At 43.2% G+C, this 21,390-nt stretch overlaps 1 protein-coding gene across 3 annotated transcripts in view; it reads right to left on the bottom strand.

The window, feature by feature from the left end:
• The window catches only part of MAP3K5 (mitogen-activated protein kinase kinase kinase 5), a 270,104-nt gene that overhangs the window by 64,305 nt on the left and 184,409 nt on the right, over window positions 1-21,390 (bottom strand). For all 3 annotated transcript variants that reach the window (XM_077289289.1, XM_077289290.1, XM_077289291.1), the window contains exons 12-15: window positions 21,089-21,138; window positions 20,275-20,370; window positions 19,829-19,910; window positions 18,251-18,384 (exon numbers count right to left, since the gene is read on the bottom strand). In XM_077289289.1, the coding sequence (XP_077145404.1) occupies window positions 18,251-18,384; window positions 19,829-19,910; window positions 20,275-20,370; window positions 21,089-21,138 (362 nt within the window). The remainder of the gene's footprint in view (window positions 1-18,250; window positions 18,385-19,828; window positions 19,911-20,274; window positions 20,371-21,088; window positions 21,139-21,390) is intronic.

Here is a 21,390-nt window from a genome sequence, read left to right as displayed (position 1 = left end):
CCGTGCCGAAAATACAGCAACCAGGGAGGGATATTACCCAGAACTGCACTGCTAGTAACACCAACAAAGTTATATGTCCATAATGTCCATAGCATCTATAAATCTAAACAGACCCCAAAAATCACTTGTAGGAAGTGTCTCAAGCATCCCTCACATATCCTCAACAGAGGGTTATCAATGAGGCTATACATATTACCTTTTAGCCGACACGGACACCAGTGGGGCTCCATGATCTGCACGTCTGCCCGACGCGCGTTTCGGAGACTAGCTCCTTCGTCAGGGGGCGTATCAAATGAGCATAGTGCCGGGTTTAAATGCCGCTACACTGGAAGTAACGGTGACGCGTACCGGATGTGACGCGCCTGCTACCATGGTTACCCGCAACACTAGGCAGCGTTGGCGTCATGCAGAGGCGTCACCATAACCATAGTAACCGCCCCAGCATGGAGACGCCGAAAGCCGCCCAGCGTGTCAGGGCCAGGTGCACGCGTGTTCACGGCATCATCACCGCTAGCTCCATCTAATAGTGTAAGCGACTTGCCACATAAGGGGAAGGGGAGAGAAACGACGGGGGGAGGGAGAGGAGGGGGGAGGAAAAGGGGAGTGTATAAAAAGGACTATATATGGACATTGACAAATGCATGTAGAAAAGCCGCGGAGACACCATCACGTGTTTCTCAACGCAAGCAATGAATAGCCAGGTCTTTCACCGGGAAGGAACAACCACGGGAAGGGCAGCATCCAATAAAGGAAAGCCACCTATGCCAAAACATGGTATCCATCCACAGACAGCTGTTTCAGGGTATTTGCCCCTCATCAGTGTGAAGTAGGAAACTATTGAATATAAATAGTGATATAGTGTCATCTATATTGGCCTTTCTATTATATAATATTGCTCTAATTCTCTTCTTATAGGATATTACAGCCGCAATCTAAATTGTGTAAATTATGTATGCTATTAAGCGATGTCACTTTATTAGATGGTCATTATGAGATGACAAATGTGGCAGCTGTGGTTTATATGAGGCTGACTATGAATATAGTGGGGTCACTAGCAGAAATTTCATTTTGAGATGTGGTGGGTGGTCTTGTTTTTGTATATATAATGTTTGTAAATGAATAGTGGCTTTCGGCGTCTCCATGCTGGGGCGGTTACTATGGTTATGGTGATGCCTCTGCATGACGCCAACGCTGCCTAGTGTTGCGGGTAACCATGGTAGCGGGCGCGTCACATTCGGTACGCGTCACCGTAAGGCTACTTTCACACTAGCTTTTTTTTTGCATACGTCGCAATGCGTCGTTTTGGCGAAAAAACGCATCCTGCAAAGTCGTCTGCAGGATGGGTTTTTTCACCATAGACTAACATTAGCGACGCATTGCGACGTATTGACACACGTCGCAACCGTCGTGCGGCGGTTTCGTTGTGTTGTGGCGGACCGCCGGCAGCAAAAAACGTTACATGTAACGTTTTTTGGTGCCGACGGTCCGCCATTTCCGACCAAGCATGCAGATCGTGGAGCCCCACTGGTGTCCGTGTCGGCTAAAAGGTAATATGTATAGCCTCATTGATAACCCTCTGTTGAGGATATGTGAGGGATGCTTGAGACACTTCCTACAAGTGATTTTTGGGGTCTGTTTAGATTTATAGATGCTATGGACATTATGGACATATAACTTTGTTGGTGTTACTAGCAGTGCAGTTCTGGGTAATATCCCTCCCTGGTTGCTGAATTTTCGGCACGGGACATGGTAACAATCAGATAGTTTTTACACTGAGCTTGTGTCAGCATCATTATGACATACATTGTACCCCTTATTGACATAGCACCTTATATTGTATTATTATGACAAAGTACATATAAAACATCTTTTGATACTAAGGACCCCAAAGTGGTTTTCTCTTGGTCTGTACGTCGTTTTTTGCACAATCGCACTTTCTGCTTGTTATTTGTACATGCTTCCCATGAACCCCATCGGTTTGTTCTATTTAATTTGTTTTTCTATGTAATAATAAAACCGTTTTGTATTTATTTGATGACTGCTTTAGTCGTATTTGTGGTTTCCACATCCCCCCTTATTATACTTCCATCCAGAAGCAGACTTGTGGGAGCAACCTCGCTCAATAACAGCAACAAGTGTGTGCACAGTGTGACTGCAGACTTGTCATTCTAGACCGGACAACCCTCATACGAGAGAATCGGGCGATTATGACAATATGACAATTAAACTCTGATCAGAGTGTCAGCATAGTGTGATTCGGTTCTCTCTGTTGAGAGCATTGGAGCACACTGTGAGAAGATGGAAAGCAAAATTTCTCCATCTTCTTCATTGTGTCAGTGCGCAAAAATCGGACTGCACTCAGATTTCATCCGAGTGCAGTCCGACATGAACTTGATTTGGACAGCAGAGTGCGATTTGAATATCGGATCAAACAAGGACATGCCTCAATTTTTTCTTTCCTTCGACAGACTCTTCCTAAGGAAAAAAAAAAAAAATCAGACATGTGCATGATCTCATAGACTAGCATTGATATTTTGTTGGATCGCACTCAGATTTATAATCATCTGAATGAGCCATAAAAGGTGAGTTAGTGGTGTCGGCAAAGTTTTTTAATTCTAGTTTTACATGTTCTATTGTTGGAATATGCAGAGGATTTTATACTGAGTATTTACATGTGGAACATAACCTGTGTATTACTCTAGTAGTATCAAATTAAAATTTTAAGAAATTTCATTCACACACTGCTGAGAAAATCTGAGTAAATTGTCCCATGCTGTTGAGTGAGGGTATGTGCACACGTTGCAGATTTCCTGTGGATCCGCAGCGTTATTTTCTGCGCAGAAACGCTGCAGATCCGCAAGTGATTTACAGTATAATGTAAATCAATGGGAAAAAAAATGCTGTGCTAATGGTGCGGAAAATACTGTACCAAAAACACAGCAGATTCAAAAAAGGACCATGTCAATTTGTTTTGCGGATCTGCTGCTTTTTCTGCACCCATTCCATAATAGAAATCCAACGGTGTAAAAAAAAAAAAAAAAAAAAAAAAAAAAAAAAGGAAGAAATCCGCACAAAATCCACAAAAAAATGCACAAAAACCGCAAAAAAAGTGCAGATTCTGATCTGCGTTTTCTGCCAAGAAATGCAGAATCTGCTCAGAAAATTCCACAGTCAAATCCGCAACGTGTGCATATAGCTTCAAAATCCACAAATCAAAGAATACAGCGGTACTCTAAGTGCCAAGATGTATGCAAACACTGAATATATGAAATCTGGACTGCATTAATGCTATTGAATATACTTGTAAAAATTAAGGTACTTCATGCACAAATTGACCAACTTACAAGAACCCACCAGCCAAGACTAGGTGTATCTTTCTCTGGTAGGACCCTAAACCTAACATTTTTCAAACATGTCTCTTACAGGTTAAAAGGCCTACAAATATAAAAGGCAAGTAGAATCCACAACCAATTAAAACCATCCTAATCGTATGTGCACTCAACATCTTTCAGGCGGATTCCATCTGGAACTCGCCCGAAAAAGGGTTTCAATAAATGTTAAAAATAGTGAACATATAGAATGCAATTACAAAATTTGCATATTTTCAGTCTTTAGTAACTTGCTATCTTATAAAACAAAAAAGATAGCAGCAAAGCCGCTGCAAAAACCACAAAGACGACAAAGAAAATGTTTCAATAAAAATGCACGGCGGCTCAGTGGTTAGAACTATTGCAAAGTAGTGCTGGGGTCATGGGTTCAAATCCCACCAAGTACAACATCTGCAAGGAGTTTGTATGTTCTCCTCGTGTTTGTGTGGGTTTCCACTGTATAATCTGGTTTCCTACCACACCTCGAAGACATACTGATAGGGAAATTTGATTGTGAGCCCCATTGGGGACAGCGATGATAATATCTGTAAAGCGCTGCGGAATTTGATAGCGCTGTATAAGAAGTGCATAATGAATAAATACTCCATCTGTGTTTTCCTGGAGCATTGTTTGCTTCACGATGCAGGTACATTGCCATAAATACAACAACCACTGATGCATGCCAATTGAAAAGCTCCTAACAGGAATGTGCCCCACAATGGACATGAGGAGTAACAGGGAAACTCCACTAATAAGTATATCCTACAAAAAACTACGGAGTATAAATACCCATGAGGTCAAGAGTAAATAAAATATAACAAATTTTATTAAATATCAACATATCACATAAAACGTACATATAATAGACAAAGTGCACGTATAGTGCATGTATGGCGGACAAACAACACTGCAAATGACACCTAGGGCACAGACAGAGCAGAAAATAATGGCTTAATATGGGCACATTAATTTATACATGAAGCATAGCTGTAACCATAAAGTACATAGTGCTCCCTGGAGACCTGCATGTGCTAGGTCCCTCCATATGTATTGTTACTCAGTAGCCCATACTAGGTAGAAGTATCAGTAAAAAATATACTGCCAGTCTTACCCGAATATAATTGGTGTCAGTGTGTGTCCGGCGGCCCCGACGCGCGTTTCGCATAGGCTTCTTCTACCTAGTATGGGCTACTGAGTAACAATACATATGGAGGGACCTAGCACATGCAGGTCTCCAGGGAGCACTATGTACTTTATGGTTACAGCTATGCTTCATGTATAAATGAATGTGCCCATATTAAGCCATTATTTTCTGCTCTGTCTGTGCCCTAGGTGTCATTTGCAGTGTTGTTTGTCCGCCATACATGCACTATACGTGCACTTTGTCTATTATATGTACGTTTTATGTGATATGTTGATATTTAATAAAATTTGTTATATTTTATTTACTCTTGACCTCATGGGTATTTATACTCCGTAGTTTTTTGTAGGATATAGGTACATTGCCATAGGCTGACGGAAATAATGTTCAATTAAATATGGAGGCGGTCACCACCTCCAAAAACTGACCAGCACCTCTGAACAAAAAGCAAGTGTGAACAGGTGCAATCTGTCCTTACTGCATAACATCGAAACAAAAAATACAGCAGCACAGAGCAGATGTATTCTTTTGTTTGTATATTATGCAGTCATAGCAGCTGGTACATGTTCACACTTGCCTTATTCTAGAAACGGTTTTTGTGGATTTTAAATTCACAACATGCAAATTTATGCTGCAGATTTCAACACGGATTCCAAATGTTCCAATATAATGGTATGTTCACACACAGTGTAACTGCTGCAGATTTTTGTGCACCAAAAACAAGAGTATATGCAGGAAAAACAGTGCGTCCAATATGCACATAAGGCCGGGGACACACTTAACGTATAAAAAAACGGTCCGTTTTTCACGGCCGAGAATCGCACAAATGTTTCAAAAACAGTGATCCGTGTGCAGTGCGAGGATGCGATTTCCTCGCATCAAATAATCCGTGTGACATCCGTGTGACATCCGTATGGCATCCGTATGCCGAGATTTTCTCGCAAGCTTGCAAAACCGACATCTAATGGATTTATGTGCTCAAATGTTCGGGAAAACATATATACAGTATATATATATAGGTCATTGAGACACACATATATATATATATTCTGTATTTATATTTACTACAGCGCGATATCTGTGAAAAGCCAGTAATTCAATTGCCCGGTTTTCATTTCTCCTTCACAAACCTGACAGGATAGGAGACATGGTTTACATACAGTAAACCATCTCATATCCCCCTCTTTTTTGCATATTCCACACTACTAATGTTAGTAGTGTGTATGTGCAACATTTGGCCGCTGTAGCTGCTAAAATAAAGGGTTAAATGGCGGAAAAAATTGGCGTGGGCTCCCGCGCAATTTTCTCCGCCAGAATGGTAAAGCCAGTGACTGACGGCAGATATTAATAGCCAGGAGAGGGTCCATGGTTATTGGCCCCCCCGTGGCTAAAAACATCTGCCCCCAGCCACCCCAGAAAAGGCACATCTGGAAGATGCGCCTATTCTGGCACTTGGCCACTCTCTTCCCACTCCCTGTAGCGGTGGGCTATGGGGTAATGAAGGGTTAATGCCACCTTGCTATTGTAAGGTGACATTCAGCCAGATTAATAATGGAGAGGCGTCAATTATGACACCTATCCATTATTAATCCAATTGTTTGAAAGGGTTAAAAAACACAAACACACATGATTTAAAAGTATTTTAATGAAATAAACACAGCGGTTGTTTTAATATTTTATTGCTCTCTCAATCCATTTTCAGACCCTCGCTTGGCAAAACAATAAACACACAATATACATACCTTCTCTGATGTCCTATCACGTCCCACGAGGTAATCCATCTGGAGGGGTTAACTAATATTACAGGCACGAGCTGCGATAAACCACTCGCTCGTGCCTGTAACCCCCGGGTGCTGAAAGGAAAGCTGGATCTGTACTTACATTCAGTCGCAGTGATGCGCCCCTGCTGGATGTTCTCATGAACTGCAGCCTGGGAACTTTTTCCCACGCTCCAGGTCATATGAGGACATCCACCAGGGGGCGCATCACCGCGACTGAAGGAAATGTAGGTCAATGACCTACATTTCCTTCATTCGTCGGGGAATTACAAGCACGAGCACAGCTGCTTTTGCAGGGCTCCTGCTTGTAAATTATTTTAACCCCTTCAGATGGATTACCTCGTGGGACGTGATAGGACATCAGAGAAGGTATGTATATTGTGTGTTTATTGTTTTGCCAAGCGAGGGTCTGAAAATGGATTGAGAGAGCAATAAATTATTAAAACAACCGCTGTGTTTATTTCATTAAAATACTTTTAAATCATGTGTGTGTGTGTTTTTTAACCCTTTCAAACAATTGGATTAATAATGGATAGGTGTCATAATTGACGCCTCTCCATTATTAATCTGGCTTAATGTCACCTTACAATAGCAAGGTGGCATTAACCCTTCATTACCCCATATCCCACCGCTACAGGGAGTGGGAAGAGAGTGGCCAAGTGCCAGAATAGGCGCATCTTCCAGATGTGCCTTTTCTGGGGTGGCTGGGGGCAGATGTTTTTAGCCACGGGGGGGCCAATAACCATGGACCCTCTCCTGGCTATTAATATCTGCCCTCAGTCACTGGCTTTACCATTCTGGCGGAGAAAATTGCGCGGGAGCCCACGCCAATTTTTTCCGCCATTTAACCCTTTATTTTAGCAGCTACAGCGGCCAAATTTTGCACATACACACTACTAACATTAGTAGTGTGGAATATGCAAAAAAAAGAGGGATATGAGATGGTTTACTGTATGTAAACCATGTCTCATATCCTGTCGGGTTTGTGAAGGAGAAATGCAAAGCCGGCAATTGAATTACCGGCTTTTCTATAGAACACCGCTGCGTATTTCTCGCAATGCACATGCATGGTCCGTGTGTAATCCGATTTTTTCTCGCACCCATAGACTTGCATTGGCGAGTCTCGGCCGAGATACGCTGACAATCGCAGCCTGCTGCGAGTTCCCTCGGATCCGAAATACGGTGGAGAAAATATCGGATGATGGGAGCTGAACCATAGATTAACATTGGGCCGAGTGCTATGCGATTTTTTATCGCATAGCACTCGTCCGTATTACGGTCTAGTGTGACCCCGGCCTAATTGACACTTTTATGCGTTTTTAGGTGCCCTTTTTTTTCATTCATTTGAATGGATGAAAAATGCTGCAAAAATATTGAAAGAATTGACTTTCTTCTTTTCAGCAAAAACAAAAAAAGGAACGGATCCAGCACTTCTGATGGATAAAAGCAATAGCGTTTATTTGAGCATCCAAATATAAAAAGTATAACACCCTTAAAACAGGATATCCTGGGAAAATTTATCTCATCCTACGCATTTCTAACAGATGTGTGTAGACGGTGCTTAGACATGCCATTAATAAGGACCGTCCACACATTCTTTCGAAACACGTAAACAAGTGGTTTATTTTTCCAGCGTGTCCTGTTTTTAACGGTATTATATTTTTTTATATTTGTATGCCCAAATAAATGATTTTGTTTTAATTAGTCAGAGGTCAAAGTGATGGATCTTTTTCTTTTTTGTTCTCAACTGCCTTCTCCTTCTAACAGATTTCTATCTGAGCACTTTACAAGGACTTTCCATATACAGAGAGATGAGCTGAACATCTACATGTTTTTTTTCCTCTTTTAGGCAAAAATAAGTGTGGGAAAAAATCAGCGTGTGCATGAGACTTAAGAAACCTCATTGATTTTGCTGGCACTATATAACACTGCATATTTTACGAAGCAAATACTGTATACAGAGGGTTCTGTGGTGGTTTCATACTGTATACAGGGGGCTGTGTGGGAGTCTCATACTGTGTATAGAGGGCTTATACAGTATATAGGAAGATTTGTGCGGGCTTAAACTGTATATACAGTGGGAGAAATAAGTATTTGATCCCTCTGGTAAACAAGACTTAATACTTGTTGGCAAGCACAGCAGTCAGACTTTTTCTGTAGTTAATGATGAGATTTGCGCACATGTCATGAGCAATTTTAGTCCACTTCTCTTTGCAGATCATCTCTAAATCATTAAGATTTCGAGGCTGTCACTTTGCAACTTGGATTTTCAACTCCCTCCATAAGTTTTCTATGGGATTAAGGTCTGGAGACTGGCTAGGCCACTCCATGACCTTAATGTGCTTCTTATTGAGCCACTCCTTTGTTGCCTTGGCTGCATCTTTTGGGTCATTGTCTTACTGGAAGACCCAGCCATGACCCATTTTTAATATCCTGGCGGAGGGAAGGAGGTTGTCACTCAGGATTTTACGGTACATGGCTCCATCCAGTCTCCCATTGATGCGGTGAAGTAGTCCTGTGCCCTTAGAAGAGAAACATCCCCAAAACATAATGTTTCCACATTAGTGTCTATGTACAGGGATCTTCTAAGCTGGACTTCCACAGAAAAGTCTGGAAAACAAAGGACACTCTCTGCCCTCCAAGTGATATGTCCTGTTTCTCCTGTCTTTCCACTGCAAACATAGGAGTGAGGACTTCTTTGGCGAAGGTATCCAGTAGTCATTTTTCAAAAAAGCCATCCGGGTTTCTCCCTTCCACCTTTTCACGGAGGATTATCAGAATGGTCTCCTGAATATAGCCTACCGGGCCTGTTAGCGTGGCCAGTGTAGAATTACATTTGTTAACAGAATTTAAAACATCCATGAGAGATGGGGTTCCCCTAAGGGTTTTTCACCAATGGAAAATCAGCTCTACATTATTGTGTGCCTGGGAGTTTGATGCTGCCATTTACAGTGGCACCATCGCCTGGGCATTGGTAAGTTATGTTTACTTTTACCTTGATTCTCTGCATTCAGGGCGATATAGGTGTAACACTAATGATTGGTGGTATGTGGTTTTGCAATCTGGGCACGCTATATGGGTCTAATGATTTGACATAATATGATGTATAACTAGTGTCCGGTTTTGAATATTCTGCCTGTCTGGACCTACTATATTCACCGGTTTCTGCTCTGTATTGAATATATTATTGATATAATTTAGTCCTGCCTGCCCTGTTGGTGGTGCCACTGTAACTTTTTGGCTCATATGTACGCAACATTGGCTATCTTTTTATCGATACTTTTTAATGTAATCAATAAAGTTTTTCTACTTTTGTTCAAAAATAAGCTTTTCTTTATAAGTTTTTTTCCCCCAGGAATATTGTTTATTGACTTAATTAAACGCCTATATACTTAAATTATAATTTTTTGGTGAAATTGTGAATTCTGGAGTAAATTTTGTGTGAATTACCGTATCTGCAAATTAATGAAAAAAGGGATCTAACACAATAAATGGCAGGTCCCACAGGCATATCCCAATATGCATATGTGTATCAATACTATAAATACTAAAAATACTATTTTACATCCACTTATCTGGAAAATAAATGGGAAAATACTCAATTATTTTTAGTTTTAATTTTGAGGAGTTTCACAAAAGTTAAATGCCATATACAGCTATACAAGTATGACTGTTCACAAGCAGTATAATCAGTGAAATTTCCCCTTAAAACAGAATTTAGCTGGTAAATGTAATCAAGCTTTGACAGATAAAATTCTTCATATACATTTTTGAAGATTCTTCAGAAAAACAGCTATAGTTGACTAAAAGTTGTTGATTTTGCAGACTGACTTTACATATTGGCAGTGGACATTAATCTACTTGAGTTACAGCCTACACAGATATGGAGCCAGTAACAATAGAAAAGACTGCCTATGTCCAAGCCACAAAATAAAACAAAGTTCTAGAAAAAGAGGAGATTTAAGTAATCCTAGATGATTATGTAACTATAGGCATTGGGCATGGGCATTACTAGTTAAATAAATTTAATAAGTGAGTAGAGCAATGGAACATTTACTTCTTGGACCTCAATCACTTCTTTATAGTCTTCATTAATGTTCAATATGGTTTCCATGCTTTGTATTAGCCGGATATAATCTGGATCTGGCATTCTGTTAGGTGAGTCATATGTCCATTCCCTATTGTACATGCAGGATTGCCAAGGTATATGGAATGGAAGTCATTTTTCAGGCTCTATTTTCATATAGGGATTCAAGAGTTGCCAACTGAAGAGGTGTGGTAGACATTTCTTCATGCAAAAAAATAAATCTATATCTCTTAGGGCAGGATAATGTAGGGTCCAAGACCCTGATTCCAGAGATGTATCAATTAACCCCCGGAGCTTTTTTCGGTTTTGCGTTTTACGTTTTTCGCTCCCCTCCTTCCCAGAGCCATAACTTTTTAATTTTTTCGTCAATATGGCCATGTGAGGGCTTATTTTTTGCGGGATGAGTTGTAATTTTGAACATCACCATTGGTTTTACCATGTCGCGTACTCGAAAACAGGAAAAAAAACATTCCAAGTGCAGCAAAAAAAGTGCAATCCCACACTTGTTTTTTGTTTGGCTTTTTCACTAGGTTCACTAAATGCTAAAACTGACCTGCCATTATGATTCTCCAGGTCATTACAAGTTCATAAATAAAAAATAACCTAGACATGTTTGCTGTCTAAGTGTAGTTAAAGTGGAAATAAGAGTTTGACAGTGGAATTTAACTACCGTATATACTCAAGTATAAGCAGACCCCCCTAATTTTGCCACAAAAAACTGGGAAAACTTATTGACTCGAGTATAAGCCTAGGGTGGAAAATACAGCAGCTACCGGTGAATTTCAAAAATAAAAATAGATGCTCCATACCATTCATTATTGCCCCAAAGGAGGTTCCATATAAAGCTGTGCCATATATAATGCTCCATACCGTTGATTATTGCCCCGTAGATGCTCCATATATAGCTGTGCCATATAGAATGCTCTGCACCGTTCATTATGGCCCCATAGATGCTCCTTATAAAGCTGTGCCATATATAATGCTCTGCACCATTCATTATGGCCCCATAGATGCCCCATATACAATGCTCTGCACCGTTCATTATGGCCCCATAGATGCTCCATATAAAGCAGTGCCATATATGCTCTGCACTGTTCATTATGGCCCCATAGATGCTCCTTATTAAGCTGTGCCATATATGCTCTGCACTGTTCATTATGGCCCCATAGATGCTCCATATAAAGCAGTGCCATATATGCTCTGCACTGTTCATTATTGCCCCATAGATGCTCCTTATAAAGCTGTGCCTTATATGCTCTGCACTGTTCATTATTGCCCCATAGATGCTCCTTATTAAGCTGTGCCATATATAATGCTCTGCACTGTTCATTATGGCCCCATAGATGCTCCTTATAAAGCAGTGCCATATATGCTCTGCACTGTTCATTATTGCCCCATAGATACTCCTTATTAAGCTGTGCCATATATGCTCTGCACCGTTCATTATTGCCCCATAGATGCTCCTTATTAAGCTGTGCCATATATGCTCTGCACTGTTCATTGTTGCCCCATAGATGTGCCATATAAATCTGTGCCATATATAGTGCTCTGCACCGTTGCCCCACAGATGTGCCATATAAATCTGTGCCATATATAATGCTCTGCACCGTTGCCCCATAGATACTCCACATAAATCTGTGCCATATATAACGCTGCTGCTGCAATAAAAAAAAAAACAACACATACTCACCTCTCTTGCTTGCAGCTCCTCAGCGTCCCGTCCCGGCGTCTCTCCGCACTGACTGATCAGGCAGAGGGCGGCGCGCACACTATATGCGTCATCGCGCCCTCTGACCTGAACAGTCAGAACAAGAGGACGCGAAGACAGAGCGGCGCCCGGCGGGTGGAACGTGGACAGGTGAATATAAAATACTCACCTAGTCCCGGCGATCCTGACGCTCCCCCTGCCTGTCACACTGTCTTCGGGTGCCGCAGCTCTTCCTCTGTCAGCGGTCACCGGCACCACTGATTAGAGAAATGAATATGCGGCTCCACCCCTATGGGAGTGGAGTCCATAATCATTTCTCTAATGAGCGGTCCCACGTGACCGCTGAACAGGGGAAGAGCTGCGGCACCCGAAGACAGTGTGACAGGCAGTGGGAGCGTCAGGATCGCCGGGACTAGGTGAGTATGCCTCAGCGCCCTCTCCCCCTCACCCGCCGACCGTGACTCGAGTATAAGCCGAGAGGGGCACTTTCAGCCCAAAAATTTGGGCTGAAAATCTCGGCTTATACTCGAGTATATACGGTAGTTAATAAGCACGGGTGGATCGAGATTCCACCTGCGCCTATTGCGGGCATATATCAGCTGTTCAAAACAGCTGACATGTCCCAGCTTTGATGCGGGCTCACCACCGGATCTCGCATCATAGCGGGGGTTCTGCCATCGGACGTACTATTCCGTCCGATGGCAGAAAGGGGTTAATGATATGTTTAGTGTAGTTTTTTTTTAAACCATTGTTTTATTAGCAGGAGATTATCAGTTGAGGACTACTTGGCCTTTTGACAGGTAGTCAAACCACACCCCACCACTGATTGGCAGCTTTCTTTGTTCACTGTGCATAATCGGTGGTGTCGGCAGCTCAGGATTCAGACGACTGCAAGATCTGCATCAGAAATCAGAGATTTTATCAAACAGATAAGTGATACATTGCTGGAATTAGGATCTCTGCCCCTACATACTGCTGCTCTCAGATGGAGTAGCAAAAACCTGGTGACGATTCCCTTTAAAGAGAATAAGAGTATATGACTGGTGAAATTATACAATTACACAACAACTGTACTGACTATGCTTCCATGCATCAGTTTTTCTTAGTCTTCTAATCTTTCAGTATTAGAAAAAATTTTCTTAAAAAACTAACCTAGTGTTTAAGGGCAACATATTAGCATGGCCTAATATACTAGACACATGAAAAAACAGCAGTCATCATACAAGAAGCATACTAATAAAGATTACAGTGAACTAATAAGCACAGAGCTGCCTCACATCCTCAACAATAACTGACCACCATCATGCATCCAGGCAGATACAACAACTGTCAATCATTAGCAGAGGCGTAGCTAGGGTTTCAACTTAGGGGGGGCGAAACATCTGAGTGGGCCCCTAACCAGCTAACCCTGATTACAGCTACGGTTGCGCACTTATTGTGAATATAGGGGAACCTCAGAATGTGACACTACTGTTATTGAAAATAAATCTATATACAAAAGCGAACATTGACTTTACCGCCATATTGGACCATATGCACAATAATAATGTCCCCTAAGTTCCCCCATGTACTGCTCCATTATACACAGTATCGTGAACTTAAAGCTTCCCTATACACAGTCTAAGGCTCCCACAGCTCCGCTATACACAGTATGATGATTCTATAACTCCCCTTTACACAGTATGATGTTCCCACTGCTCCCCTATAGATAGTATGAGCCCAATGCTCCCCTATAGACAGTATAATGCTGACAGAACTCCACTATAGAAAGTATAATGCCCCCCAGAGCTCCCCTATATACAGTGTAATGGGCCAACAGCTCCCATATGCACAATATGCCTTCACAGTTCCCTATACACAGTATGATGGGTCCACAGCTCCCTATACACAGTATGATGGTCCCGCAGCTCCCTTATACACAGTAGGATGGGCTCGCAGCTCCCTTATACACAGTAGGATGGGCCCGCAGCTCCCTTATACACAGTAGGATGGGCCCGCAGCTCCCTTATACACAGTATGATGGACCTGCAGCTCCCTTATACACAGTATGATGGGCTTACAGCTCCCTTATACACAGTATGATGGGCCCGCAGCTCCCTTATACACAGTATGATGGGCCCGCAGCTCCCTTATACACAGTATGATGGGCCCACAGCTCCCTTATACACAGTATGATGGTCCCGCAGCTCCCTTATACATAGTATGATGGGTCCGCAGCTCCCTTATACACAGTATGATTGGCCCGCAGCTCCCTTATACACAGTATGATGGGCTTACAGCTCCCTTATACACAGTATGATGGACTCACAGCTCCCTTATACACAGTATGATGGGCCCGCAGCTCCCTTATACACAGTATGATGGACCCGCAGCTCCCTTATACACAGTATGATGAGCCCGCAGCTTCCTTATACACAGTATGATGGGCCCGCAGCTCCCATATACACAGTATGATGGTCCCGCAGCTCCCTTATACACAGTATGATGGTCCCGCAACTCCGTTATACACAGTATGATGGGCCCGCAGCTCCCTTATACACAGTATGATAGGCTCGCAGCTCCCTTATACACAGTATGATGGGCCCGCAGCTCCCTTATACACAGTAGGATGGGCCCGCAGCTCCCTTATACACAGTATGATGGACCCGCAGCTCCGTTATACACAGTATGATGGGCTTACAGCTCCCTTATACACAGTATGATGGGCCCGCAGCTCCCTTATACACAGTATGATGGGCCCGCAGCTCCCTTATACACAGTATGATGGGCCCGCAGCTCCCTTATACACAGTATGATGGGCCCACAGCTCCCTTATACACAGTATGATGGTCCCGCAGCTCCCTTATACATAGTATGATGGGTCCGCAGCTCCCTTATACACAGTATGATTGGCCCGCAGCTCCCTTATACACAGTATGATGGGCTTACAGCTCCCTTATACACAGTATGATGGACTCACAGCTCCCTTATACACAGTATGATGAGCCTGCAGCTCCCTTATACACAGTATGATGGGCCAGCAGCTCCCTTATACACAGTATGATGGACTCACAGCTTCTTTTTACACAGTATGATGGACCCGCAGCTCCCTTATACACAGTATGATGAGCCCGCAGCTTCCTTATACACAGTATGATGGTCCCGCAGCTCCCTTATACACAGTATGATGGTCCCGCAACTCCGTTATACACAGTATGATGGGCCCGCAGCTCCCTTATACACAGTATGATGGGCTCGCAGCTCCCTTATACACAGTATGATGGACCCGCAGCTCCCGTATACACAGTATGATGGGCCGCAGCTCCCTTATACACAGTATGATGAGCCCACAGCTCCCGTATACACAGTATGATGGGCCCGCAGCTCCCTTATACACAGTATGATGGGCCCGCAGCTGCCTTATACACAGTATGATGGGCCTGCAGCTCCCGTATACACAGTATGATGGACTCACAGCTTCCTTATACACAGTATGATGGGCCCGCAGCTCCCTTATACACAGTATGATGGTCCCGCAGCTCCCATATACACAGTATGGTGGACTCACAGCTCCCTGTAATGATTTGGATGCCCCGGTCATTTACTCATCCTCAGGCGTATTCACTATTTTGTGGCACTGCTGCAGTCCCACGGCTCAAACTTGTGAGTGCAGCTTCTGACAGGCCAGAAGTTAGAAGCTATGTCACAGGCGCTCAATGTAAGACTATGAGGCTATGTGCACTTGTTGCAGATTCGTGTGCGGATTTACCGCTGATTTCCTGTGTTTTTTGTGCAGATTTCACCTGCGTTTTACCACCTGCGGATTCCTATACAGGAGCAGATGTAAAACGATGCGGAATCCGCAAATGGAATTGACATGCTGTGGAAAATACAACGCAGCGTTTCTGCGCGGTATTTTCCGCACCATGGGCACTGCGGATTTGGTTTTCCATAGGTTTACATGGCACTGTAAACCAGATGGAAAACTGCTGTGAATCCGCAGCGGCCAATCTGCACCGTGTGCACATAGCCTGAGAGTGAGAAAGAGGCCAGAACGAGGCTCCCACAGACTCACATTGATTAGTGACCTGCGCTGCTCCATGAAACACTGGAGCCTCGGACAGGTCACAAACTGCAGGAGACGGAGCCGAGTGGAGAATAAAACAGATAAAACGCCAGAAGGTGAGTATCAGACAGGGGGCAGGGGACGGGGATTGTCAGCTCCGCTCCAGCAATGAGATAAAAACTAATGCCGGAGTGGTGCTGTAAATGTGATGCAGCTCTTGGTTACTGTATGCCGGCTCCTTATACTAATACTCATAAAAGACCCAGGTGGTACGTATCAAAAGCCCCCTACCCCCCATCTCCAGCCTCCCCAGACAGCAAATATTACAGGATGGAGTACATATAATATCATAACTAAACATTATAATATTCAGCCCCCAGTGACCTGTCCCCCCTCCCCCACTTCAGTCCCAATAACCCCATCATCTCACATCCACCGCTCAGTGCCCCGTCCCACCTCACACACCTTCTGCCCTCACAACACCCAAATGGTCTCACATTTACCCTCCAGTGCCCTGTCCCCCCTCCCCCACAATACCCCAACAGTCTCACAGGGACATACCTGAATTTAATAAACCTAATAAGTCCCATCCCCAGCACTTACTGATGAAGTTTACACTGCAGGCAGGACCAGGAAGTGAAATGCAAGGTGTGGGCACTAGGACCCAGCGTGCCTGAGCCAATCCCAGCGTGCACAGAGTGAAGAAAACTGCAGCCAGGGAAAGCTTCATGATCAGGTCAGACGGGCGAAACCATTCACTGCAGGGGGGAGACTACAGCCGGCCACTGTGCTAATAGCCAGCGTGCAGTCTCTGTCAGATAGGAGCAGACGTTATACTGCTCTGCTCCTATGTGGTGTTCTCCTGCCTCGTCACAGAAGTGGCCCTGCCCTGGCTCCCAGTGGGCCCCTTCATGTGACTGGGCCCGGGGCGATGGCCCCCTCTGCCCCCCCAGTAGCTACGCTACTGATCATTAGTGATGAGGTGGGGTAGTGCTGGCCTCAACAATACAGCACAATCATAACTAGGAGTTTACTGTATTCTTTCTGAGCTGCAGATCTCCGAACAACAAAATATTATTGTGTCATCTTGGTATAATTCTGATGACCGACTGCTTATGTTTGGGAAGAAAATATTTGCCAAAAACTGAAGAAAAGGTAATAATAAAGATAAAGGGTACACAAGTAAAATGAGCCACAGATCAACAGAGCTTATTATACAGTTTGTTAAAGAGAAACTGTCAAAGTGATTTTGTATTAGTATCACTTTACCAGCCTCAAAATATTTCTTTGATGATCCCTATATTATACCTAAGCATTGCTGTAGTTTGCATAAAAATCATGTTTAATCCTGGCTCACGTATGCCTGGACTATTCCGAGAATGCTGTCACTCACCCAAGCAGTGAACTACTATTACATGTACAGTGGTGTGATACTAGTCCTCTGCTCTGATTAATGACAGAAGTCCTGGATTAAGGCTAGTTTCACATTTGCGGTCGAGGGCTTTGCGGAGGACTGCGCAGTTCCTCTGTTAAGCCCCACCCACTGCCACGCCTCTTCCTTCAGCTCCATCTACGTCGTCATGCGCCCTGCGTACCCCATCATTGGGTACGCAGGCCATGCGGATGTATACGGATGCCTCCGCGTGCGTTGTTTTCACGCTGCTCCGACAGCGACAAAATGCAACATGTTGCGTTCGACGCAGGTCGGTGCAGCGTGAAAACGACGCATGCGGAGGCATCCGTATACATCCGCATGGCCTGCATACCCAATGTTAAAGATAGGGTACGCAGGACACATGCAGATGTAGGCGGAGCTGAAGGAAGAGGCGCGGCAGTGGGCGGGGCTTCACGGAGGAACTACGCAGTCCTCCGCAAAGCCCTCATCCTCAAACCAGCCTAATCCAGACACAAGTGAGCCAGGATGAAGAATAATTTTTACACAAACTGCAGCAACCCTTATAATAAGGGTCTGAATAAAAATATTAGTAGGCTGAGAAAGCGCTCCAAATAACACTATAGCCTGAATTCCGTTGACGTTTCGTTCACGGCTACTCCGATATTCCCAATCTTTGTTTTTTCTTATCAGTCTTAAGATTGTTTTTCCATTAATTTTACCAACATACCTGTTGTCCCTCTCAGGCACCTCCTTTATAGCTATCCTGACTTGGTTACTGAGGTCTCGTCCAGCATAAACCACTCCATGTGTACCTTTACCCAACACCACTCTGTCACCATTTTCATCATATTCATAATCAAACTATGGAAAAAAATCAGGTCATGTTACAATGCTTAATAATCTCATGTCATTCTGTTATATATGTGGTTGTCATCAGCACATACAATTCATGAAACAAACTACTTGCTCATCACCCCAAGAAAAAATCTGCCCATAAAACAAAGATCTGTACACCATAAATTCTCGCTTTGGAAATAAGCTTGTATTTCATATCATGAAAACGTTTATTTTTTTTTTTTTACTGTACTGGGTTTTAATTCCAAACCATTTTATATATCTGCTTGCTGTTTATTAATAGGGATTAGAGACATTTCAGTTCACATCCACAACCAGAATACCCAGCCTTATAATATTACCATAGGCGCAAACAGTAGCTTGCTAAAAGGGCTGTCCAGTACTAAGACATTGATGATTATCCTTAAAATAGATACGGTATATACTCGAGTATAAGCCGACCCGAGTATGAGCCGAGGAACCTACTTTTGCCATGGAAAATTGGGTAAGCTTACTGACTCAAGTATAAGCCGGGTACGCATTGTCCCCTCATCCCTGTCCTGCTCTGTGTGGCTCCCCCTGTCCTGTCCTGGTATGAATGCCTCCCCATCCCTGTATGCATGCCACCCCTATCCCTGTCATTGTATGCATGCCTCCCTCTTCCCTGTCCTGGTATGAATGCCTCCCCATCCCTGTCCCTGTCTGCACGCCTCCCCTGTCCTTGTATGCATGCTTCCACTTCCCTGTCCTGGCATGAATGCCTCCCCCGTCCTGTATGCATGCCTCCCCCGTTCCATCCCTGTCTGCATGCCTCCCCCATTCCGTCCCTGTATGCATGCCTCCTTATTCCCTATCCCTGTGTGCATGTTTCCTATTGAAAAAAACAAAACAAAAAAAAACATCATACTCACCTTCCTTCGCGCCCTGGGTGAGGGCACTGCATCTCGTTTCGGCTGCCGGCGCCTGCCTGCAGGTCTTCCTGTGCTCAGTGGTGACGTGGTACCGCTCATTAAGGTGATGAATATGCGCCCCACGCCTATGGGAGTGGAGACGCGTCCATATTCATCACGTTAATGAGCGGTACCATGTGACCGCTGAGCACAGGAAGAGCTGCAGGCAGGCGCCGGCGGCCGGAACGAGATGCAGTGCCAGCACCCAGGGCGCACAGGTAGGTGAGTATGATGTGTGCACCGGCTCCTGGCACCTGTTGCTCCGCGGCCCCCCTCCCCTGCCAGCTTTCTGTACCGTGACTCGTGTATAAGCCGAGGGGGGCGTTTTCAGCACAAAAATAAATGTGCTGAAAAACTCAGCTTATACACGAGTATATACGGCAATCGATATCAGATCGGTGGAGGTCCGAGACTCCATTTCCCTTCTACTCAGCTTTTTGCAGGTCACAAGGTGGCAAGAGGAAAAAAAAAGTACGGAACTAGGATATAGAGTGTCCTAGTAAAGATAGAAGTGCACTAACTTCAAGAGAGTCTCCATCGAAATCCACTTCATCTGAATTTTTTCCATGTTCTTCTGTTATGCTATTCACCATATCAAAAAACCTGAAAGGACAAATAGATTGACGTCAGGTCAAAAATATTCAGTTTAGGTACTTTGACCTTTCTTTTTTATTAGTCACCCAAGGAAAAAAATAAAATATAAAAACATACATCTATGAATAGTTAATGAAGTAAAGTATTACTTGAATACCTAAAAGCTTATCACACATATTGTATATACCAATGACTTGTCATCAAGTGAATAGGATAAGTCAAATGACATCCCAAAAATTAATGATGCAAACACACCGTAGACTTTCAAGATAGGATGCACTTGAAAGGGTCATTCCAATATTGGCCAAGGATAGGTGATAGATATTGTAGAATAGACTAAAGTTTTTACTTGCCATGGAAATATTGCACATACTTTTTACAGTGTAGTTCAGAGCAGAAGTAGATCTGGAAGTCATCAGAGTTGTGCATAACATACAGAAAACAGCTCCTTTCTTCAAACTTCGAGATACTGAGAGAATTAGAATCCAATATTAGATTCAAATGAGATATGTTTAACTGTCAGCAAATTTCAAATAGAAGCAAAGCGAGCAATGTAATATCTGCAAACATGCAAGCAAAGGTCTTGGCTATGACCACTAGCAACTATCTCACTATATGAATGTTCTTAACCATGGATACCTCGGCTACTGCAATGCTCCGCATATGGTAAGCAAAATAGCAAATCTGAAGAACTACAATTCTAATTGGAGGCATATGCTAATATTAATGTTATTACACCTACTACATATTGGGATAGGATCTTGGTGATGGGAATACACCTTTGAATACACTTTACAAGGCCAATAATAAATGCTATCAACTGTATAGCTGATAAATATAACACCAATGAGACTCAAAGTGAAAATGGGTGACTGCTGTGAGGTGGTGCATGTAAGCAGTGGTGGCCAAGCAAGCACAAAGCCCCGATATACAAGTTTTTCCTCACTACAGGACGTGGTTCTCTGTTCTTGCATTAAATGGGAGGATCTAGAGAACTGACGTCCACTTATTTAAAATGTATACTCTCTTCATTAGTAAATGAAGTTCACCATGCAATTCCAAACTAACAATGGTTAATAAAAGCACTGTTATTCAGAATTTAAGGAACTGATATTAAAAAGGTGGTCATTTTTTGTCAGCTTCCAGTTAAAATGTTTTCTTTCTGCACACTACACATATAAACATACCTTACACCTCTTATGGAAGAGGGACCAAAATTCCACTCATGAAAGCCTTTCTGAAACCAAGAAAAAAACCATACACAATTAAAAAAAATAAAGAAAAGAGGCGCCTGTTAACACATTTGGAGAGAGCAATGCACTAAAACATAAAACAAACAACATAAAACTATAATCTTTTCAAACAAAAATAGCTTAAAATTATTTTGCAATTTGTCAGTCTTTCCCATTGTTTATCAAGAAAGTAACATGTGAACACAGGTCCAAAATCTCAAGTTTCAAATTTTTCGATAGTCAATTACTTACAAGTA

Source organism: Ranitomeya variabilis, chromosome 2, assembly GCF_051348905.1.
Source record: "Ranitomeya variabilis isolate aRanVar5 chromosome 2, aRanVar5.hap1, whole genome shotgun sequence".
NCBI classification, from domain to species: domain Eukaryota; kingdom Metazoa; phylum Chordata; class Amphibia; order Anura; family Dendrobatidae; genus Ranitomeya; species Ranitomeya variabilis.
Note: the sequence above shows the minus strand (reverse complement) of the source record. Positions and strands in the feature narration are given on the sequence as shown.